The following is a 25,486-nucleotide window of genomic DNA, read 5'->3' as shown; positions in this document are numbered from 1 at the left end:
TTCAATTCAGGGGGTCAGTGTTGACATTGTGGAGGACTATAAATACCTTGGAGTACACATTGACAATAAACTGGACTGGGCTAAAAACACCACAGCACTTTACAGGAAGGGCCAGAGTCGTCTCTATTTTTTGAGGCGACTGAGGTCCTTCAACATCTGCCAGAAAATGCTGAGGATTTTCTATGAGTCTGTTGTGGCCAGTGCGATCCTCTATGCTGTTGCATGCTGGGGGAGCAGGCTGAGGGTCGCAGATGCCAACAGACTTAATAAACTGATCCGTAAGGCCAGCAATGTTGTGGGGATGGAGCTGGACTCCCTCAAGGTGGTGTCGGAGAGGCGGATGCTGTCCAAGATAAAAGCAATGTTGGATAACACCTCCCACCCACTCCATGACATGCTGGTCAGTCACAGGAGCACGTTCAGTGAGAGACTGAGATTACCGAAAAGCACCACTGAACGACACAGGAAATCATTCCTGCCTGTGGCCATCTCCCTGTACAACGCATCCACTTAACACACTGTTTGCTGCTACAACTACACATGTTTCTTTTCCAACTATTTATTTATGAGTGACTTATGTATGTATGTATGTATATATATGTATATATTGTACTATTCTTAGTTAGTGTATTGTCTGTCTTGTCTTAATGTTGGTTTAAAAAATTTTTTAATAGAGCACTGTAACAAAAAATAATTTCCCCCAGGGATCAATAAAGTATTCTGATTCTGATTCTGATTTTAACTCTAGACTGACACAGATGTTCATGTTGAATGGACATTAATTGTTTGAAATTATCTTTATAAAGTTTAAAACACTATTCTTTATATTGGCATAAATATAGTAAGTAAAAAAAATCCTAAAAAAACCCCAGTAATATTCCGGCAGCTGGGGCACCAAAATAATACCAGAAAATAACAGAAAATAACTTTCTCATGAAAATACGGTTATTTTCAGTAATGACAATACAGTTTGTTGCCCTAATTTTACATGGGATTTTGCCTTTTTCAAGTGCTTTTAAACATTAAATTAGGTACATTTTAATGTGATCAAACAATGAAATTACCTATAAACAAGGTCAATGAATGCAGCAATATGAATAATAATACTTAAATGTACAGAAATATACAGTTAACAGTTGGTTTAAATAATAATGGATTGTATTCATATAGTGCTTTTTGAGACCCTCAAAGTGCTTTACAATTCCCCTCTGGCCATCACCAGTAGGTGAAGTGTCTTGCCCAAAGAACGTCCGAGCTGGGGCACGAACCGGCAACCTTCTGATTACAAGGCGAACTGCCAACGCTTGAGCCACGATCGCCCTAGACAACAATAATAATTGTTTATGAGAATCATTTTATATATTTTTCCATAGCATTACATTTGAATTTAACAGTTCAATCTTTCAAATAATGGACAAATATTTGTGAAATTATGATACATTTGTGAATGTGTTTTAACAATCTAAATATGCATTTGTACAGACAAATACATTTAAAAAACAAGAAAATGATGTTTTATTACATTTACAGTGATTTTACGTTAATTTACATTTGAAATGTAAAATCACAGTCTATTTATGTAAATTTAATGATATTCTAGAAGAACAGTACAAAACTGTAAAATACACAGTAAAATACTCTTATATCACTTTTTTTTTTACAGTGTATGGCACTTGACACTATTCACAAGGATTAAATATTAGAGGTTATCCATATGCATCTCCTACAAACAAAATCTACACACAAGAATGTCATCATACACAATCACCAATGGACTGCTGTCATTATAAATGCCATTTGTTCAATTAAAACAACTGAAAATATAATACAAATTGGATACTAATCTAATTTATCTGAGTTTTTCTCTTTTGCCCGCTGATTTCAGGTGCAGTAACAAATGCACTAAGGTTTTCACATTATACCAAATTCTTGTAAATGCTGAGTTCAGTTTGTTGGAGAAATTTTATTAAAAGTTGTTGTTGTGCTTAAAATTTGTAAACCTTGCCTTAAACTGCAGGCACACTTGCATGTAAGATTCTGGTTTCCTTATTTGCTAAGGAATGTTCACTTCCTGGCCTTTATGGGCTCACCTGTGCTTGTATATGGTTGACCATTAAAGGGTTTAAGCCATATATTGGGTGAGGGGACATGACCCTTTTATGACTAGGGATGTCGTTAAACGGTTGTAACCAGGAAGTCACATATACAGACACACATGCGCACACACATACACACACACATTCACTCACATGCTCGCACGTGCATGCACATACACACACAGTGCCGTAGCTTTTATGACACATCATATGGGTTTTTACAGTGGGGTGTTTGTGTAACTGTTTTCACTGAATAAAAGGCTGCGAGGGAAGACTGGATTTGAAGTTGGCTGGGATCAGGTGAGAAGCTTGCAGCTCTGGATCCTGACCGGACCAGCTTCCCTTGCAAGTTCAAATGGACTGAGCTCTGAGTGTCTTGCTTTGTTCATGGTGATAAGTCTCTGAGCTAGCAAGGCCTGCGGGTGCAGACCTAACACGGTTAGATGTTTAACGTTTAATAAATATACCCAAAAAATATTACCTAAAAGAAGGACAAGAACAATGTGAAATCTGACCACTTTTACTGTTTGAACTGCAGGCCATCGTCAAACATGGAGTCTCAGATGTCATGACTTGGGTAGACATTTCCATGAAAGAAAAAGTGATTTGCTTGCTAAATGCAACCTTTATTCTGTGTTGTTTTTCTATTGGTGTAATGTTATAAGATGGTCTAGTGGGTCTAGCTAGGTTTTTTTCAAGCTTACCATTTGTGATTATTACAATAAAAAAGTCTACTTTTCATTTTACAGTGACCTACCTTTTACACTCATTTGTCTCAGTCTCAGTCTTGACTGTTATAGGCTTGAAAACTGTCACATATTGTCACAAGTTTTGAAAATTGTTTAATATTTCAATGACAATTTCAATGAATTACAGAAGAATGGCTTAGCTTGTTTTGTCTGGTAAGACAATTAACTTGGAAACTACATCTGAATTTAGACTATTGTGACATATATATCTACATGTACGGTTCCACTAGAGGTCAGAAAAGCTTTGTTCTCATTTGGTTGTTCCCATTTCCGTCTCTCAATGACAAATAGTAAGATGTCCAAATTTTATGGAGGTTTTCTTGAGTGATATAAAGCACAGTATTTAGTCTGATATTTACTTGTCGCGACCACTGTCGCTCCCGACCCTTTGATTCTGACCTGTAAAGACACACACGACTCGAGACAGAATACCTCACTTCCAATGTTACTTTATTAACCCATGTGCATGCAGAGAGCACCGTGCACGGTGAAGCCTCCTGCAGATCTGAAGGGTGCTCCTTCAGTCTGTTACATTTGTAACCTATGTCGCACAATACATTTACACACTTTGAACTGACCCCTCACATGTGACTATGATTATTGAATCCATATACTCCATCCCGTGTATAACTGTGTTGTCTCTTACCCTCACATGTCCTAGCTCCATACTCCTGCTATTCTTAGAAATGAAAATGTCCCTTGTCACGGCCTTTGGTCTTGCAATTTTTAGTGTTAATGTAAATGGCTGTTTCTGGTTTGTGCCACAAATTTATTGTTACGCTCTTGAAGAAAGGGCAGAAATCATCTTTAGCATCGCAAAATGGTGTCTCCTCACTGAGAATTTCTATTCAAAAGACATTATTCAAAAATATACAGAGTATTCAAATGACCCTATAAAATGCAAGTATGTATACATCTCTGAATTATATTGTTGTTACCTAAGTCTAATAATGAATGAAGTGTTGAGTCTGTTTAAAAAAAACAAACAATCAAATAAACCAACTTCATTTTAATAGACTTAAATGCAGAATTAGATAAAAAGTTTGAGAAATCAGAAATAAAATCTGGTAAACAGGCTAAGAGGAAGCAAAACCATTAAACAAAAATGATAAGGACCAGTCTAGGAAAATAAGTTCAAATGTCAACTTTGCTTTAGAAAAGATCAATTCATTAGTGGTACAAATGCAAGAAGTTTAATCACTTTCAGAATTAATCATCTCTTATCACAACCTACATAAATGCTTCCAAAGCAGTGGGGCCCCATCATGCCAAACAAGGCAAGCAGTGGTTGTCTAGTGAAATCTAAAAATAGACATAAATTAAAAATGTACAAAAGTGAAAGCAATCTCTTTCCTTTCATCTCCAACAGTGTTCTGTCAGAAAAACTTCTCGCCTATTTGCACCATGCTCTAAATGAGTGCCCCTGCTTGACAGCAAACCACTGAAATCTGTTTGCGGTTAGCATTTTTAATGGGCATTTCCATGTATTGTCAACAGTGGCTTAAACTTTTCAAGCTGAGACTACTGGTCTTGAGTAAACCTTCTGGTCTTTGATGGGACACTGTTGGGAAACTAGAGTGCTAGACAAGCTCCCATTAGCTCTGATTTAACTTCTCTGAGATAAGTACCATTGGTTTATGGAAACAGAGGTAGTATTAGCAAGCCCCCCTGCATTTATCACAAACTGATAAGTTTCTTTGTACTGTATGCTCTTCACTTGAAATAGAGACGTGAAGTGATCTTGAAGACGTGAAGTTGTTGGGGGTGGGGATGGGTAGATGTCTTTTCTGATAATGCTGCAGAAAACTTATGTAGGCACCATTTACCAGCATGTCTACCACAATGATTTGCAGTGGCATTCAGTTGTGGTATGCAGCTAGTGTGATACTAAACAACATGTCAAGGCCTAATCTAAGTGGGACATCAGAGTGCTACAACCTGTTAGCCAATAAATGTTTTCATTTAAATTTTTGAATTTTTATTAACAGTTTCTAAACCTGAGAGTAAACTTCTATAAAATAGGTTTGGATTTAGGTTTTTTAGGTCACTTATTGACAATATTCAAGAAAACAGAAACTTTTTTTTCCAGCTTCAGTTTGTCAGCATTCTGCACTTTGTAATGTACGAATGACTGTTGCTGCTGTGGATTTGGTGTACGCTTTACAGGTTATTAAAGGGTACCCTTCTCAGGCTCAAGACTCATTTTAAACACAAGTCCTCACCCTGAGAAGCATACCCTGCTTTATCGTCCATTTTAGACAGACAGTCCTATATTAGTAAATTTTGAATATTTGCACCGGCAAATAGGTAGCAGCATAAGCAAAAGCATAAAAAGCCATGTGTAAAAAAACATAGCAGTAAAAAATAATTAGAAGAAAACTCACAGTATTAAAGGTAGACAAAACGTCTTATCACAATGGTTTACGTTATTTAGGCCTAGAGACTCAAGCAACCAAAAAAGGTAAAAAAAACATACGTATTCTGTCACCAGTTGGCGAGTGGTTTCTGGAGGTTAATGGCAACTGCTAGTTTGAAATTGTGCCAATGTGGTGCTGTACTAAAAAAAAAAACCTCCTTCTGATTGCTCTACTAGTTTGACACTGTAGTTTGCGCCACAAATTTGTGTCAGATTTCCAAGCTGGGATTCTATGGGGATCGACTTTTTTTTGGAGTCAGTTCTCCACTGGCTTCATGCTTTTTTGGCAAAACAGATCACTATTAACACATGCACACAGAAACTTAAAGGTGAAACTAAATTACTTTTTGCTGTGTAGTTCTATTATCTTATTTCAGTTGCAGTCATTATATTGATTCTATCTGGGCAACAAATGTATATCTACATTATCTGTTTTGTATTGAGCAGGGTGGAGTCAACATATGTATTTGCTTGGTTGTCATATTGATTTAGTAGGTGTTTCTTGCAGTACAAATGAGTTTCTGGATCAGTGCCGAAAGTGACAATAAGACCAAGAGACGACAGAATTCTTTATTTGAACTGCAAATATCAGCTAGGATGATGTGGTTATGATGTGGCACAAAAATTGTGCTAAAAAAATAGCTCAACTTTTTGATCATCTTCAAAAAGTGAAGTGTCTACTTCAAAAAAGGGTCTGCTCACCTTCTGCCAGTATCCTGCCAAAGAAAGACCAATAGGTTCATCCAGATATTCAAGTACTTGCTGGCATGATATGGAGTAAAAACTTACCTTTAATGGAGTCTAAGCAAATCTCCAAGTGGTGCAAAAATCACAGGAAACAATCGCAGACTTGACACATAGGAGACAGGATAACGCAGACAAGGAAAATAAATTAAATGAACAGAAACTAGATTGGAAAAGTAATTGAATTTCAACTGCAAGATTGGAAATCCACAACTCAAAAACACTGGGTTAAAAACTGCTGGACCAGGAGATAAATAAAGATTCAAATAAAACAAGAAAAAAGCTTAAACATAAAGTTATTCATTTTCAAAAGGAAATTAATAGAATAGAATAGAATAGAATAGAATTCAACTTTATTGTCATTGCACATGCACAGGTACAGGGCAACGAAATGCAGTAAGAAAATGTGTGATACTTGGACGGACTGTGACATTTGGATTTTCAATGTCCCATCATATTTTTGTAACCTTGTTACAATGAGAAACACTTCTCTTGTTCTAACACTGACCTTTGTTGTATGGTGGCAAATCCTACAAAAATATATACAAAAGGTTAACATATCCTTTAAACCAGAGGAGTGTAAGTGCGTTAAACCTCCAGTTATTCTATTGGTCAGCATGGGGTGACTACTCTGGCTGCAAAAAAGCCTGAATTTTCAAAAGTATATTAATGGTTTCAGTCCTCTGAGAGGAGATTGATGGCTAAGCTATCAACTCTCATGGAAATCCCACACCATGTACAAAACAGTGACAACGCTGGGCAGTTCCTTCAGTGACAGACTGATTCACCTGCAAAATCCAAAAAAGGTACAGTCCCGATCAAAAAGTTTAAGATATTTTGCATGGATCTTAACAAGGTTACAAGTAGAGTTTCAACATGCAACGAGAAGAAATGGGAGTGAAAACATTTTCTGAGCACACAATTTATTGGAAACAACACTGAAACTGAACAAAAGGTTTTGACTGTATGCCAAAAGGCCAAATCTGTGCAAAAATGTGGATTCATTGTCATTTTCGTTCAGGTAGTTACACTGTCATGATGTCCTGATGGCAAAGGCAAAAAAACGTTCCCTTTTTGAACGTGTTGGGTTGTTGAACTGCATAAGCAGGGTCTCTTGCAGCGTGCCTTTGCTGCTGAGGTGGGATGCAGTAAGAGAGTCATTTGGAATTTCTTAAAAGATCCTGAGGGTTGTGGAACAAAAAAGTCAAGTGGAAGACCCCCAAAAAATTCACCAGCACTCAGCTGGAGCTCAAGATACTGGACGATCCTCGACTTAAATTAAGACCATTACTGGTGCCGACTGCAGCCCCATAACCATCGGATGGCATCTGAGACTGAAAGGCTTCAAAAATAAAATTGTCTTCAAAGGCCTCGTCTCCATGAACGCCAGAGAACTGACCGTTTGGACTTTGCAAGAGAGCACCAAACATGCAACACTGAAAGGTGGAAGAAAGTTTTATTCTCTGATAAGAAAAAAAAGTAACCTTGATGGTCATGATGGTTCCCAACTTTATTGGCATGACAATCAGATCCCACCTGAGATGTTTTCTACATGCCACAGTGGAGGCGGGGCCATAATGGTCTGGGGTGCCTTTTCCTTCAGTGGAACAATGGAGCTTCAGGAGGTGCCGGGGCATCAAACGACCGCTGGCTATGTCCAGATGTTGCAGAGACCATCCCTCATGACTGAAGGCCTTCGTCTGGATTTTTCAACAGGACAGTGCTACAGTATTCAATGCCTGCAGGACAAGGGACTTCTTCCTAGAGAATAACATCATTTGGACCATCCTGCTTGTTCCCCTGATCTAAATTGAATTGAGAACCTTTGGGGATGGATGGCAAGAGAAGTTTACAAAAATGGACAACAGTTCCAGAAAGTAGATGCCCTTCGTGCGGCCGTCTTTACCACTTGGAGAAATGTTCCCACTCACCTCATGGAAATGCTTGCATCAAGCGTGCCGGTGGAGCTACTCATTACTGAGTTCATGTTTGGAACTTTGAATTCTGTTTTGGGGGAGTTTATGGTTTTTTTTTGGAGGTGTAGCCCATAGAATCCTAGCTTGAACCAATCTGGCCATTCTCCTTTGACCTCCAGCAGTATGGGTTTTTTTTGTTCTGTCTGCCTCCAGAAACTATATGCAGCATGGATTTTGATAAATACCACTCTACTGCTTATTGCTTGCTTAATTACACTTTATTTATTACAATACTAAACAAAGAAACAAAAGAAAACAAACAGTTAAACATTTTACACAGGAAGAAGCAGATATGTAATTTATAAGGCAGTAGAAATAGACCTGTGTAAGTGTAAAGAGCATTACAGCTGGGTTTTATATCAGAAGGCACCATCAGAGGACGTGAACAGCCAACGATTCATCACTAAGGTATTTGTGATGTAATTGACACTGATGTTATTGGTATTTACTCAGTTTTACTTTGTATAATTTGTATAATATCAGTATAGATTTATGTATCAAATGGAAAGATATTTAATCATGCCATGAGACATACATTAGTACTTAGTACTGAAGACGTAAACCATAGAGATGGGAAAATCCTAATGAAATAAGTGAGTGTCTACTTCCATTGTGTTATATGCAGTTATAGGGGCTGCATAGTGAATTGGTTTAAACAGTCATGTAACAACCAAGATCCCTGGTTTGAGACCTAAACGAGAAAGCAGGCAACTTCAGTATCACTGGTGCCAGTGTTTACTTTCTCTTTATCCCAGTGTTGGTCATGTTGTCTCTTTTCTTTGTGTATTTGCTTCTTTGATGAATGGGACCCCTACTCAAATGAAAAAACACAGACATGATGAAACAAGCCGAAATTGGAATTTGTCTCCACACAAATGCCTGTGAGGTGTCCTGTCTTCTGTTTTTGGCATACAGCATATGAGACCAGTCTCTAGCCACATACATAAAATGTGATTAGGCAGAAAGGTGATTTTCATCACAGGCACTATTCATGATGGCAGGGCAACATGGGAGCTTTCACAAGCACTCATGTATTTTCATATGTATTTTTAATGGATTAATGATGATACATCAGTCTGTCGGAAATTACAAGAACAATATTTTTTGCATAAAATAATAAAAAAAATGTCTGACTATATACACCTTTAAATATCATCTAAACCAAGCAGCTCACTGAAGAAGAAATAGACGATTATAATTATTACTAAGCTTGATAGGTAGAGGAAAAATGGCAAAAGCAAAAAACTTAATGACTTCTGATTAATTCATAATGCACTTTTGAATGTAAAATCTAGACCCCAGAGGTCTTGACAGTAGAATAGGTGCATAAGTCAGAACTATAGGTTATCTTCTTCTTGGATCGCTCTGTTGCTTGACGTGTTTCCACTGTAGCATAAAGCACATCTTCATCCTGTGAATGAATTTGTTTGTAATTATGAATATGATTGGATTTCTATAAATAATTCATTTTGTTAGAATTAATTATTAATTATGACAAGCGCTGAAAAAATACGGATTGAATATTAATGTAATTTACCTGAGTTCTTCTTGTTTTCCCACTGGTTTCTGGTCTTTGTTGATCAACTTCTGGCCACAGAAATGAATACATCATTAAAAAATAAAATCCACCATTATACTGACTTAGATGTAGTAACCTCATTGCCTGGAATTTTCTTATGTTAGCAAAATGCTTTTAAATTTTGCACAAATTGTTAAGTTTACAAATTGAGCTGATGAAAAAACTAAGTAATATACTAATTTGATGATAAGAGGATTGATTGAAAAAAGTACCATATTTAGCAATTACCTGTTTTCTGGCAGAGGTAATGAACAAGAAGAGAGACAAGAAGAGAGGAGAGAGCTGCAAAAGTTGGACACAGGATGAAGAGCAGTTTCCAACACATGCCGCAGTCTTGTGGAGATGTTTGACCAGTTAAAATTGAAGAATGTGGATCACTGAAATCTAAATTGTTCACAAACATGTTTCAGTTAGGTCTCTGTGTATATTTTTTTTTTTATCATTCTAATGTTTGAGATGTTGAATCTCAGTCATCAGAAAACTAGAAAAACTCATTTGAAAAGAAAACATGCATGGCAATCAAAATATTTGTTTCGTTTAAAAATAGTTAATCTTGCTTTTCATTATTAATGGTCTGACACTTCATATTAAATACGTCAGCAATGCACAATGTTACTGATAGAATATTTAAACTGCAATTCATATAAAATGCATTTTGACAATTTTAACCTAAAAAGTTTCAAATAATTGTGTAATCATGTAATGGTTTCAGAATATGTCATTTTTAAAATTGTTTTTGACAATTAACCTGAGTCTAAGTTACAGTTACATTTTTTAAATATTGATACTAATGTTTAATGTTAAAAAAAAATCACATGAGCACTTACTGATTTTAATCCTTGTCGCCACACTGCCATAACTCTGAACAAATTCAAGGTTAATATCCTTTTTATCCTGTAGCTGTTTCTGCTCAGTTCCACAGTAATAGAGGCCCTCATCAGAATCAGAAATATTCACAATCAGCAGGTCATACGATCCAGAGGACTGGTTGTTTACAAAGTGGAAGCGAGGTAGAGAATTCACTAAAGTTGCTCGGTTACAGATGGGTTTCCACGAATCCTTTGTTAGTTTTAGGACAAGAGGAGGCTGATTTTCATGGGTACAATTTCTGTACCACACAATATATTCCTCAGGTGGTTTTGTAGAGTCACAATACAGAGTTATGTTTTCACCCAATCTCACTGTCAGATCCACCACTGATCCAGAAATCCAATCACCTCCTGAAATACAAAACACAATAACACATTTTGCCAGTGTTTCACATTGTACAACATAGTTGTAAGTGTTGACTAAAGAAGTAGATTTAGATGATGTCAAATATAATCAGTAGAACAGGTAAATGTTAAATAAAATGAATGTTTCATAAAAGCTCCTTCCAAAATATTACCTAAAAAAAGGACAAAAATGATGTGAAGTCTGTCCATGTTTGACGACGACTTGCAGTTAAAAGATATCAAAAATGGTCTCACTCTTGAGTGTCCCCTTCACAGACGTTTCCTTTTAAGGAAATTCAAGTTCTGATTGGCTTGTTGAATGGAACCTTTTATTCTGTGGCTGTTTTCTGTTCGTTTGATTTTATGTGAATGAAAATAACACATGGACACAATTGCACTGCATGCATAGATCCATAATAAAATCAGGAAGCATGAATGAAATTATGTATTAGACTTGAAGTGTGCAAAATATGTTTTAGTTTGTGCTTGGAACATATTAAAAACTAGATTTGGATTTAGAAAACATGTAATGCTAATGTCACATTTTCACAAGCAGTCAGGACAGTTTAACCCAGTTCCATCCCTCCATTTTTACCTCCAAAGAGATCACTTAAGCAGCAGTTCAGTAGCCCATGTCCATATAAGTGAGGTGAGGAATGTTTATTCACCAGCACTGAATCAAGAAAAAAAGCAAGTAAAACTTGTGACACTTTTCACTGATGCCAGTCACAATGATCTTTATAAAGGTCATGCATAACACAAAATTGGAAATTAAACCAACACAACTCTAAAGAAGAAAAATCAGGACAAAAGTTGAAGAATTTAAACAATTAATTAAGTCTCTGCATTAAAACAGACCTATTCAGCTTGTATATCGTTGCAGATGGTTCATTGATCAGCATGTCAGTATCTTGCTCATTTCTTCCTACACTTGTGACCAAGACTCTAAACTGTGCGTAAAATGGACTGAACCGAACAGGCTATAGCTGGAAGACATAAAAAATGCGAATTCTCGTATTGTGTAACATAGACAAAGAGAGACAGGGTTAAATAGAGACTTGATTTCATCATAACCCGTTTAGTTTGGAGAGGGATTTTTCTTAGATTCAAACTGTAAAGGGAGATTTTTAGTGGATAACCAGAACTGACTTGGAAGGTAGCTCAGTGAAGGTTTTTGGTGGAAGTCAGCCAGATACTTGTTCTTCCGCTTGATTCTAAGAAAGAGGGGACAGATTTTCTCAATTTCTCACCACACCAGGGAAAAGCAGAGGTTAGTAGCCCGTTGAAGACTTGAATGGGAGGAAGTCATTAGTAGTGGTATTCACCTGATCCAGGACAACGGAGAGCTCCAGGTTGACGGGTAGACTCATCGAGAACCTGGTTAGTTCTCTCCACTTGCCTGTTGATCTGGAGATGGAAGCCAGAAGAGAGACTAGCCCAGGGGTGGGCAACTCCAGGCCTCGAGGGCCGGTGTCCCTGCAGGTTTTAGATGTGTCCTTGATCCAACACAGCTGATTTAAATGGCTAAATTACCTCCTCAACATGTCCTGAAGTTCTCCAGAGGCTGGTAATGAAGTAATCATTTGATTCAGGTGTGTTGACCCAAGGTGAGATTTAAAACCTGCAGGACACCGGCCCTCGAGGCCTGGAATTGCCCACCCCTGGACTAGTCTGAGCTCCCAGTGCTGGACACAGCTCCTTCCAAAGAAATGAGGTTAACTGAGGTTCATGGGAAGAAACAATGTCCCGTGGGCAATCACATAGTCAGAAGAAAGGTGAGAAACTGGGCTGTTTTTACAACCAAGGAGAGTTTGAGAGGAGCAACAAAATGGACAGACTTAGAAAACTCTTCAATGATTTTCAAGATGACTGTGTTACCTGAGGAACATCAAAGACCAGTGACAAAATCTGGAGGATCAGCGTGTTTCTTGAGAGAGAAAGGCTTCCTGAGTAGTGGAGTTCTGGGAGATGTCAGTTTAGTAGCGGCTAAGCAAGCTTGCTGAAATTCCAGATGAAACAGCAATAAAACTTTTTAAAACCAAGGAAGTGTTGATGCTGACCATACACACAAATCAGACCACACAATTTTCTTGTTATGGGTTTCTTTTTCTTTTATTCGGTTTGTGCACCGTTTTCTGTTTGGCACCAATGTCGTGTTGGACTCCCCTAACCCATCACAGCTCCCAGTGTCACTAAAAAGGGAGAAACCTAATTACTGCAAATGAGCTGGTGCTGGTCCATCAGCCTCCCTGGCATTGCCCCTTGAGCCTGTTGCACCACGCCTCCCCCTCCTAAAGACCTCACACCACCACAGACACCAATCAATACTGGGGTTAAAAGTACTGAGCCAGGGATGACCAAAGGCCAAGGTAGTGCGAGATGCTTCAAAAACAACTAAACTGATCTGCTTGATATGATTGCCAGATAGTGAGAGTGATAAAGGTTGTGTTTTCTCTAGCGCTCAGAGAGAATTTGTGAAGTTCTTGAGAGAGAACTTAGCTGAAATCATAAGTCTGGGTAGGGATAGAAAAGTTATAGAAAAGTTCATATTTCCAGAGCTGAGTGTAAAAGAAAAGCTCTCAATTTACAGGTCGATCTACGCCCCTACCCTCACCTATGGTCACAAGCTTTGGGTAGTGACCGAAAGAATGAGATTGTGAATACAAGCGGCAGAAATGGGCTTCTGGCTGGCCTCTCCCTAACCGTGTGTTCACACCGAACGCGATGGACGCGAATAAAACGCCCCAAACGCCCCTAATTTGACGCGTGTACATTCGCGTCTCAACGCGTGTCCAAGAAAAATCCATCACGCGTCAAAATATGATATTTTGACGCGCGTGAACCGGAAATGTGGGAGGAATGTGGGAGGGAGTTGTGCCAGACCGGTATCTTTGCAAGATGGCAGCTATCGAGCTAGCGCTTGAAGAGAGAGTCTCCCTTCTCTATGTACTGTGGAGAGCAGAGTAGCGGCGTAAAGGACATCCTCGCCGTACCTGGGTCCATCAGGTCCTCCAGAGGCATGAGCAGTTTGGTGAGTTTCACCACTTGCTCCAGGAGCTGCGCCTGGATGACGGCCGATTCCAGCGCTATCACCGTCATTCACTCGGCCAGTTTGAGGACCTGCTTTCCCTCGTCGGTCCCAGCATCGCCCGCCTAGACACCAACTACAGGCGCTCAATCCCACCTGCAGAGCGCCTGTCCGTCTGCCTGAGGTTAGTAAAACTATTTAATACGGTAGTCCTTTATTGATATCTGTGCTAATATGCTAATCCATCCAGTTATACACTGCTAACATGGATGTGCTATGCTAACAGTGAATGCTGTCGGTGTTTACTGAAAGCAAACTGTGGTACAGAGACGACTCTATAATATTTCTAGTGATACTCAGAAGGTCTCATCAAGTCCCGATTTAATTCGATTTATGCTGTTATCAGTGTTTGCATGATAGCATGGCTGTGGTGTCACATCAATGTATGCGCTCGGTGTTTGCTGATATCAAACTGTAGCATTAGCACCACTGAGTTAACCTTGTAGTGATACTCACTCCTTTTTATTTAGACCTGGTTTAATTCTGGGATAGTTGAATATTTGTATATAATCCCTGCAGCTGTCAGACTCTATAGCAGGGGTCACAGCCTTTATTAAAACAGAGTTAGATAAAACTGAACAGTTTGGTTCATCTCTAGTTACATGGTTCTATCTTGATAAGCTGTCTTATCACAGATTAATTTTTCAAAAATATTAATGATTTAAGCAAGGAAAGGGCTACATGTCAACATACAACTCTTTATTTCTATTAATGTCTTACTTCATTCCTACCTGATTGACATGTTTAGGAATTATGAGTGATTGGCTCACTGTAGTTGTGAAAGTTGCTACCAATCAAATTATGATATGTTAAAGTTAAAACAAAACACAACTGTTTTAGATATTATCTAATATACATTTTGTAATTATCCTTATAATTACAAAATGTTTTATGTAAGATTTAAGTTTTGTGATTTATATCTGACATCACAAAAGTATTTTGGAATTTGAATAATGTATTTTGTAACTGCAGTACACATAATACTGATTTTGAACAATTTTGTCCAGGTTCCTTGTCACCGGGGACTCCTTCAGGACCATCGCGTTCAGTTTCAGAGTCGGTGTGTCCACGGTGAGCCAGATCACCCCCCAGGCAGCGACGTCCATCTGGGACTGTCTAGTGGACGACTTCATGGCTGTGCCTTCACCTGGAGACTGGCGGTCCATCACAGAGGGATTCCAGGAGCGCTGGAACTTCCCTCTGTGCTGTGCAGCTCTGGATGGGAAGCACGTCCAGACAAAGGCACCCCATATATCATATAGGAGACACACACATTGATATACACTAAATATTCATTTCATTTCTTTTTTGTGGTGCCCAAATTGATGCACCTGCTTGATTTTGTTTAAACAATTATTGCACACTTTCTGTAAATCCAGTAAACTTCTTTTCACTTCTCAAATATCACTGTGTGTGTCTCCTGTATGATATTTAACTGACATTTTTTATTGTAACAACCAACGATTTATACAGGAAAATAATGTCTATTAACAAGGTTGCCCAAACTTCTGCATCCCACTGTATCAGTATATTTTGTCATTAGTATAATATGAAATAAATTCTACATGTGTCAAGTTGTGTGCCAACATTTGCTGTGTAGTAGAACTGAGACATTAGTCATTATAAAAATTTATTTGAAATAATATTAAAAGTCTCAAACAGAAAAACATTAAACATAAATATATAAAATATAAGAATTTACAGAGAGACAGGAATAAAAAGGACCAGCTGCTCTCCAGAGCAGGAACAAGGCTGAGGAGGAAATGCTCCATTGGAGACTGGTGTGGACTCTTCAGGGACTCCAGGATGGCCAGCTCCACCGCCGATGGACCGTCCTGGGACCCGTCCCTCATCTGCCTCGGAGCCGTCCTCCTCTGTGGGCCTGTAAAACAGCACAAAACACAAAGAAATGAGAAGGCTGCTACTAGATTTTAATTTCAACATTGAAAAAAAAAAAAAAAACCAATAACAGGATATAATCAGATTGGTTGTAGATATTTAGTAAAGGTGATCACAAGGGAATCCCACCGACTAAAAAGGTATCAGTGCTTGCTGTACATATCTGTGGGTGCAGCAGCAGGAGCTCAGGGACTGGGGATGCTCTGCTGCAGAATCAGTTGGTTCTATCAATACAGTATTAAATGTTAACAGGTTGGATATAATAATCGTAGAGTAGACAGTGGTCCCTCATTTATTGCAGGGGTTCTCAGAATAACTAGCCCCTGGCCACGCACTTTATACACTGTTTTCCACACACTCATGAACATTGGTCACAGTTCTCACAATTGATTCTCAAAGTGCAAACCTTTGTAGATTGCAAAACGTAAAAGTATTATTATGCCGCGGTTTGTCTTCATCTGCCCGCCACTTTCGTGCGCCTTTTTCCCTCACGGTGCAGGTGTCTATTTCCGAATGAGGCTCATAGTTATGGGTGTTTTTGTGCTGTTTTTTCTATTGGACGCGATGGTTATCAAAACCAAACGTGATAAATTTGGCAAGCGCAGGAGATTTGTCAATCAGGCTGCAGAATGCAATGCTGTACTGTGCAATAAAAAATCAGCGAAAAAGCAAAGCAGTGACGGATGAACAGCAGGACCACTGTGTGCTGTTTTTTAATAAACAATAAAATATATTCCTAAATGATAACATGCATAAAAGCAGAACGGTATTTGTACGTCAGTGGGAAAATAGCGGTGGCTTGCTAGCTTTTGTGCGGCTTCCCCGGGTCAGTGAAAACTTTCAAAAGAGAAATGAATGAACTTACCAGGTTGCCCGATCTCTTCACATATCTTCCTCCAAGCTCGGTCCTTTTTATTCCTGTCTCGGTACTGAAAGCAGCTGGTGTTGTACAGCTCCGAGTTGTTTGCTACCGCATTGATTAGCCTTCCCCTCCATTGAAGTATGAAAGGCTTTGGCTGGATCTGCCCCTTTGACCTAGGTAACAGCCACGTCACCAGGCTCCTGATTGGTTGTCGCGGCGCGATTTAACGCTGGAGTTCAGATTTTTCCAACTCGAGCGGTAGACGCGAAACGCGCGTATGCACAAAATGCAACACAAAAACTCACGCGCGTGGTTTTATTCGCGAGTCAAACGCGCCAGACGCGCTGCACTGACGCGCGTTTCACGCGTTTTGGCGTTTTCGCGACGCAAATCTGCTTCCGAATTTTCGCGGGACCCGCAATCGCGCGTCATCGCGCCTTTCCATTGACTTTACATGTAAACCTGACGCTCTATTCGCGTCCATCGCGTTCGGTGTGAACACACCGTTAGAGATAGGGTGAGAAGTTCGGCCATTCGGGAGGGGCTCAGAGTAGAGCCGCTGCTTCTCCACATTGAAAGAAGCCAGTTGAGGTGGTTCAGGCATCTGACAAGGATGCCCCCTGGGCGCCTCCTGGGCGAGGTTTTCCTGGCATGTCCCACCGGGAGGAGGCCCCGGGGCAGACCCAGGACACGCCGGAGAGATTATATCTTTCGGCTGGCCTGGGAACGCCGTGGTGTTCCCCGGATAAGCTGGAGGAGGTGGCTGGGGAGAGGGAGGTCTGGGCTTCTCTGCTTGGGCTGCTGCCCATGCGACCCGGCCCTGGATAAGCGGAAGAAGATGGATGGATAGATGGAAGTTGTAGAAAATTCTCCAAATGAAAACTGACTTTGATGAGAACAATACCACTGAAGGGCTAAGTCTCATGTCTGTTGTTCATAATAAATTCGTTAAAGTTAGAAGTCTCAGAATTTACACCTCCTGTCACTAGATGTTCTATCAGTGCTTCCAGTATCCTAACCAGAAATACCTTTTGATGTTCACTTTTTTATAGGGTCTTCGCTATGGGGAGTAGATTTCATCACAGTGGATGACTTTCTGAAAGTGCTGTAACTAGAGCTGGGCGATAGAACGATAACGATATGTATCGCGATATAACTTTTACTCGATAGAGAAATTAAGCTATCGCGATAGACCTCGCCGCTCTTGTCCTCTTAAAATAAAAAAAATAAAAAATAAAAAAAGGTCAGCCAATCCAAACTAAGTAGCGCAGAGCCGAACCAATCACAGCCGCAGCGTCACGTCGCGTGACTTGTTACGTACAGCACAAGTGCCAAGCCGCACGTGTGTTTGTTTGGGAAGCAGCCAGCGGGTAATGGAGCCAGCGCGTAATGGAGGAAATGAGTGTGCCGACCAGAGATGGGCAGTAACGCGTTATTTGTAACGCGTTACTGTAATCCGATTACTTTTTTCAAGTAACGAGTAAAGTAAGGGATTACTATTGCAAAAACGGTAATTAGATTACCTTTACTTTCCCGTAGGAACGCTGCGTTACTGCGTTACTAAAACCGTGAATCTTTTGCGAGAATGTCTCACGACAGTGACGTAAGCAAGTGCTCCGTTAGTGACAACAGCTGTGTGCAGATCAACAGTGGATCACATATCGAGTGCAGAGAGAGTATGAGCGTGCAGCGTTTAAAGTGTGGAAGTACTGACCTTACTTTGAGTTTGATTCCATAAAAAGTGACAAAAACATTAGTGTCCGCTGTGCGTGGGAAGAAAACTTCTTTTTACAGCGAAAAAAACCCTAAACTTCCAAGCAAGCACCAAGTAGCTACGATGTAATGGGAAACTCACAGAACTGCCATATCCTTCCACTGACCGCAGCACACCTGCACCAGGGTAAACCTCCGCCTACCCAACTCCTGCTTTACAGGTGAAAATAGAGCAACAGGACCGCTAGTCTTTGATTTTATTTATTTTCTGCTGTGTTTTACTTGCATCTATTTGAAAGACTGAGTGTAAACACACAAAATATTTTATTTTATGTGCTGGAATGTGCAGAAAATAGGTTTAAATGTTAAACTAATTTCTTCCAGTCAGAGAATGTTGCATATAATTAAATTTTTGCTTGATGCATAAAGTTAAAAGATTAAAACTAATAAAACAAGTTAAAAAGAGACTTTTCCATTTGATTACATTTTGTATGATGGATTATGTAGAAAAAGTAGAACTGGGCTGAAAGCTCTATCGCTTTATCACCTCTTCAGGTTGTAAATCGTGTTTTTAAAAAGTAACTAAGTAACTAAGTAATTAATTACTTTTGAAAATAAGTAATCAGTAAAGTAACGGGATTACTTTTTGGGGGAGGTAATCAGTAATTAGTTACTGATTACTTTTTTCAAGTAACTTGACCAACACTGGTGCCGACTAGAAAAATCAACCGAGCGTGACCGAAGAGAAAACAGATGACGGTTCCAATGCCGGAGAGATTGTCGAACGGAAGAGCCATAGAAGTTCCGTAGTTTGAAGGTATTTCGGCTATTTCAAGTCTGACAAAAAACAGAGTAGCATGCACTGTAAATTGTGCCGAAAGCAAGTCTGGAAATACAATAAACTGGTGCATGCGTCACACTGTGCGCCACGTTATTGTTTCGGTGAAATGAATTTCTACAATACTGTTACTGTTAATTCTACTCTCTGCAGTGTTTAAATGCTTACATATACACACAGTTACTGTCCGTCCACACACACGACTCTGTTCTGCTTCTATGCCCCAGCTTTGTTTACTTTTTCCCACCGAGGCTTCTAGACTTCTGATTGGCCAACATTTCTGCACGGTTAGGAATCTAGCTCCACCTGCTGCTTTGGCATGTTCCTAGCAGCGTTTTTCTTCATTTCTGCCTTTATGTGTGGACGGGATTATTTTTTTTAAAACGAAAACGGAAAATCTCCGTTTTCAAAAATACCCGTGTACGTAGCCTCAGTCTCTGACTGGAAGCGCTAATTCGTCATTCGGCTTTTGTCAGACTAAAGTAACTGTTAAAACTGTTTGAAAAGCTAAGCTATACAACAAGGAGAGATTGAGAATTTCCTTTTAGTTCTCAGTTTATTTGATATTGACAAAAGTTAGTCAGTTTTGTCTGTTCTTCTGTAAAACAAACTAAGATTTATTTTTAGAATTAATATTTTGTTTCTAAGTGGAATTGACAATTTAGTCTGTTTCGTTTGTTCTATTTTGAAACTTAAACGCTTTAGCGGCTGCCTTTTGTGTAGTTTGCAATATTTGCCTTTATTTATCTGAAAAAGTCTCATGTTCCTTAAGTACATCTACCTTGTTGAACTTATTATGGGAAATAAATATTTAAATAAAAACAAGCTGCTGATTATTTCACATTTTACTTGTGAGCAACGGCACATTTAAATCTTACAAATATAGTTATTTGGCTTATATCGTGATAGATATCGTTATCGCCTGAAATGAAAAAAACATATCGTGATATGAAAAAATCTCATATCGCCCAGCTCTAGCTGTAACTAAGTTTAAGAACATAATTCACCCACTGTTAACATCTTCAATGCGTTGCACCAACACAGAGCAGAGCAGCTACCTGAATGCTACTCCAACAGAGATCGATTATCTTATTAATAATTTTAGCTCCTCACTACACATAACTCTGGATACTGTAGCTCCTGTAAAAAGAGAGCCTCAGATGAGAAGTACTTTATTCAGTATAACTCTCAAAAACGTAGCTTAAAGCAGATAACTCATAAGCTGGAGAGGAAATGACATAAAACAAATTTAGAAGATCATCATTTAGCCTGGAGAAATAGTTTGCTGCTTTATAAGAAAGTCCTCCGGAAAGCTAGAATATCTTACTATTGATCACTGATTGAAGAAAACAACCAACTTTCCTCCAAACCATTGACGTGCCTTTTAGACTCCATTCCTACAAGACTGCTCAAGGATGTCCTACCATTGATTTATGCTTCTTAAATATGATCAGCCTATCTTCTATGTACCACAGGCCTTCAAGCTGGTAATAGTTAACCCTTTACTTAAAAAGCCATCTCTTGATCCAGCTATCTTAGCTAATCAGGCCAATCTCCAACCTTCCTTTCATATTAAAAAATCTTGAAAGAGTAGTTGTCAAACAGCTAACAGGTCATCTGCAGAGGAATAGCTTATTTGAAGTGCCCCTGACAGTGGACACATCTCTGTGATTGTCATGTTAGACCTCAGTCCAGCATTCGATACTGTCGACCATAATATCCTATTAGCGCAATTAGAGCACACTGTAGGTATTACAGGTACTGCGCTGCAGTGGTTTGTATCATATCTAACAGACTTCAATTTGTTCATGTAAATGGAGAGTTTTCTTCATACACTTCATACAAGGTTAATTATGGAGTTCCATAGGGTTCAGTACTAGGACCAATTCTGTTGACTTTATACATGCTTCCCTTAGGTAGTATCATCAGAAGGCAAAACATTTATTTTCACTGCTTTGCAGATGTTACCGGCACCAGACCTAGGGGAATCTGGACCGGCAGCAAGCGGCACACAGGCTAGAGAGCACTGCGTAGCCAAATATGAGCAAACTGTGGATTAATAGAGAGGACACCGAAGTTAGCGTCTTGCTCAGGCCGGAGCTCATTTATTTCTCTACATATACACAATACAAATCACACTAGACCATGCATTCTTCCCATAAAATAACAGAGTTCATAAACAAAAATGAAGTTACAAAAAGCATTCTCTCAAAAGCAAAATAAATACAAACTAATTCAAAATGACTTTACATACTCACAACTTAAACAAAACACTCACGGTTAAAGCATAACAACATACCAAAATAACCCATCTCACATTCACACAACCTTTCCCCACATTCGCGCCATATACGCTATTACTTTTGAACATGGCGTCCCTTGAACGCAACATAACATGGCGGCAGACGACTGCAACGTTGTTTCACCAACAAAAAGCTTTCCTCTTAATACATGTACTCAGTACTGCTTGGCTAACACTAAAACAAACACTACAACACATTTTCGGAAGTCGCAGGTTGCCACTGTCATAGCATATACTTGTAGTGCTACGTAGCATTATAGCATTATGCCGATGATACACTAATACTCATTACAACAAAATACCACAAAACAACATCATCACTCTCATCTCAAAATATAGCCGAACAGTTGTTACTCAACTTACATGACATTTAGAACCAGTTCGGTAACATAAAAGTTTGTTTGTCAGTACCTGTGGATTAATAGAGAGGACACCGAAGTTAGCGTCTTGCTCAGGCCGGAGCTCATTTATTTCTGAGCTGCGCATGCGCAGAGCCTATAGCTAGAGTCTCTGGTAGTTCCACAGCAGTGCAAGAGCACCATCTACTGGCATAATGAAATATAACCAATATAACAACACATAACAATGTCAAAATAAGTCACAATAATAAACAAAAAATAAGGGGGTAATTGGTTTTCTTACAAAAATAAACATGTAGCTTTTTTCAACCTGCTACACAGATGATACCCAACTTTATCTTTCCTTGAAGTCAGATAACACACACCAATGAATGGGAGGCAGAGCCTTCAGTTTTCAGGCCCCTCTTCTATGGAACCAGCTTCCAGTTTGGATTCGGGAGGCAGACACTATCTCTACTTTTAAGATTAGGCTTAAAGCTTTCCGTTTTGCTAAAGCATATAGTTAGGGCTGGATCAGGTGACCCTGTATACTCACTTAGTTACACTTCAATAGGCGTAGGCTGCTGGGGGGATTCCAATGATGCATTGAGTATTTCTTCTTCAGTCACCTTTCTCACTTAATAGACCTCTCTGCATTGAATCATACTTGTTATTAATCTCTGGCTCTCTTCCACAGCATGTCTTTTATCCTGTCTTCCTTCTCTCACCCCAACCGGTCACGGCAGATGGCCGCCCCTCCCTGAGCCTGGTTCTGTCAGAGGTTTTTTCCTGTTAAAAGGGAGTTTTTAACTGTCGCCAAAGTGCTCTCTCATAGGGGGTCATATGATTGTTGGGTTTTTCTCTGTAATTATTATTGAAAGGTCTGCCTTAAAATATAAACTGCCTTGATGTAACTGATGTTGTGATTTGGCGCTGTATAAATAAAATTGAATTGAATTGAATTTGTAAATTGTTCCTTCTTGGTTTAAACCTGCGCAGAAGACCAATATTGAAAGAGACTGATACAAATAAAACAAGTCAGAAAAAAAATGGATAGACGAGGGGAATTTTATATATTTAAGTTTGGTATGTCCACATTTCAATTTTTTGGTTCTGGCCTTTTTGCAGAGAAGGTGAACAAATATCTGTATCTGTGTTCCCGCTGCGTGAGTGTGAGTGGGGTAACTTTGCATTTGGTGCAAAGTTACCCCACCTTCATGTTTCCCAACATGAAGGTGAACTGCCTTGAAAAAGCACAAAGGGAGATTGAGACAGGAGGGTGATTAGGGTAAGTGGAGACACAAGGGGAAAACCACATAACTGAAGTGAATCAAAACTAAAGCAAAACTTAAGACAACAAATAAGGAACACAACCTCCCAAAATAAAACAGGAAGTGAGTGAGTTATATTTAACACACCCGTGACTTCCTGCCAAACAGCAGCTCAAAGGGAGAATATCCAATGCAGCCCTTGGGTACCTCCCATACAAACAACAGAAGGTCTAACAATCAGTCCCAATTAGATTCATTACAAATCAAGTACTTTAAAGTCTTGTTCCGTTTGGTCTACCAACCCGTCAGTCTGACGGTGATAGATGCTTGTTGGAACTGATTTAATGCACAATAGTTCTTTTAAAGTGTGAGACATGAACGAGTTCCCCGATCAGTCAGGATCTCTTTTGGGATGCTGACTCAGAAGATGACCTGAAACACTGCTTGCACCACAGTCTGCAGAAATGCTGCACGGGGGCAATACTTCAGGATATTGTGTTGCATAATCCCTAGAACTAATGTGAAATGGTGCACTCTGGTGAAATGGCCCAATGAGCTCAAATGGGACCTCACTTAAAGGTTACTGTATTAGATCCACAGAAGATCAGACCACATTTTCATGCTTTCCATCATATTTTATTCACAGTTTCTGTTTTCCAGACACGGCTGCAGCTGAACATACACACCAACAACAACCCCAATCACAGAACCCTACACAAATTTTAAGCTGGCGTGCTCAGCCTAAACTCTGGTTAATTTTTATTCCTATTTATTTCTGTTATGTGACGGCTGTGTGCAGGCAAGAAAAGGACCCAAGGTGCAGACTCCAGAGACAAACGTAAACTGAAACAGCTTTAATGCTGAACTCAAACAGAACAAAAGTAAGAATCCAAATAACTTACACAGGCAGACAAAACACACAGCAAAATAAACGGTAGATCACGACAATGACAAACTGCAACAGAGGGCTTAAATACATAGAGGGAGCAATCAGGGAATGGACAACAGGAGGGAAACACAGCTGGGGCAATCAGAACTGACGAGAGAAGGAAGCGTAAACTGAACACACTGAGATAAGACAGAGACCTTCAAAGTAAAACAGGAAACACATAACACAGACTGAACAAAGACACAGACTCACATGCAGGCACTACAACAGAGGGAACAGAGACGTGGGACCAGGGCAGACACAGACACTAACTGGACACGGGGAATAGTGGACAGGGGAGACAGCAACTAAGGATTACACAGAGACAAACCATAAGACATGACTCTAACAAAAACCCAAAGACTAGAAATTATAAATAAGATAATAAACTCAAAAACCCTGGGTCAACAACCCAGGCATCCTAACAATTTCCACTGGCACCATGGGATATTTGTCAGTGTCACCATGAACGTACCACTGAAAACTAGCTTTACTAGTGGATGCTTGCAACATGGCGCCTGTGTTCGGCTTGGCCGCTGTTTCTGCTCCGTGTTTTTGTCGACTGCTTCAGGATATTGTTTTTTATCTTGTCATCTCATCTGTGATATATCATGAAGGTCTAATTGCTACTCGGATCTACAGTTCACATACATTGTTGAGTATCAAAATATGTATGGAAAAAACTTTTGACAGCTGGCAGAGCTACCACCAGGCTTTCCCTCCGCCATTTGTCTGCCCTCCTCCCTCTCCCGACTACCGGTACCTGTTCTTAGCGCCAAACAATAACCCAGGAGCAAAAACAAGGTTAAGGAGATCGTCTAGAAGGGGCTGTAGGTCTGGTGTCAAGACTAAAAGGAAACGTGCCCAACAGAGGGGATTTCTTCCGCTCCATGGTAGAGAACGTCTCCGGTATTTGGTACCGGTTCCCCTCTAGGACGCGGATAAGGCCGATCGGTTACCACCTACCCGGCTTTTCATCACGGGCGAACAGAACGATTACCTGGAGATGCGGGATGTTTTCACTTTGGCCTATCATTCTACAAGACCACAGTTCCACAGCTAGAAGTACCGGGAGACTACGTCCTCTTTCCAGGTGTCTGCTGTCAATTCCCCGTCAATCAGCTGTTGATGACGTCAGCCTGTCACCTCCGCTTCAGATCGCTCTCCTGAACGCTCGCTCCATAGCCAACAAATCATTTGTACTGAATGACTTTTTTAGCAGTAATAATCTGGACTTCATGTTTCTCTTGGCAGCGGGAGAATGAATTTATCCACCTTAATGAGCTCTGCTCGGTCGGCTGTCGCTTCATTGGGACTCCGCGTTTGGACCGTCGTGGTGGTGGTCTGGTCACTGTTCACCGAGACAATTTCGCTTGCAGGAGTATGGACTCTGAGTTTTTCCCTTCCTTTGAGTCACAACTTCTTAAGGTTGGTTCTTCAGATATATTTTATTGTGTTTTAATTTGCCGCCCT

The 25,486-nt window shown here is 39.7% G+C and overlaps 1 protein-coding gene and 1 long non-coding RNA gene across 3 annotated transcripts; both read right to left on the bottom strand.

Moving 5' to 3' along the window:
- Positions 1-8,192: 8,192 nt before the first annotated feature.
- On the bottom strand, positions 8,193-12,379 carry LOC146668155 (uncharacterized; the record flags this gene model as incomplete). The annotated part of the gene is made up of 7 exons (XM_085408827.1): positions 8,193-9,392; positions 9,519-9,568; positions 9,789-9,944; positions 10,388-10,780; positions 11,370-11,447; positions 12,100-12,181; positions 12,308-12,379. Coding segments are annotated over 7 exons (951 nt in total), but the record flags the coding sequence as incomplete, so codon positions are not given.
- A 2,479-nt stretch (positions 12,380-14,858) lies between these two features.
- LOC146668154 (uncharacterized) lies at positions 14,859-22,723 on the bottom strand. 2 transcript variants are annotated; one of them, XR_014912126.1, is made up of 3 exons: positions 21,888-22,723; positions 16,627-17,443; positions 14,859-15,744 (listed from the first exon to the last, which is right to left on the bottom strand). It is a non-coding gene; the product is annotated as an uncharacterized LOC146668154 (long non-coding RNA). The 2 variants fall into 2 exon arrangements; XR_014912127.1 differs by having other exon boundaries at positions 14,859-15,077; positions 21,888-22,687.
- Positions 22,724-25,486: the final 2,763 nt, after the last annotated feature.

The sequence above is a fragment of the Rhamphochromis longiceps genome, linkage group LG6 (genome assembly GCF_057381845.1).
Source record: "Rhamphochromis longiceps isolate RC_006_pf linkage group LG6, R_longiceps_female_GT1.1, whole genome shotgun sequence".
Classification (NCBI taxonomy): Eukaryota; Metazoa; Chordata; class Actinopteri; order Cichliformes; family Cichlidae; genus Rhamphochromis; species Rhamphochromis longiceps.
This window is presented reverse-complemented; position numbering and strand designations above follow the sequence as displayed.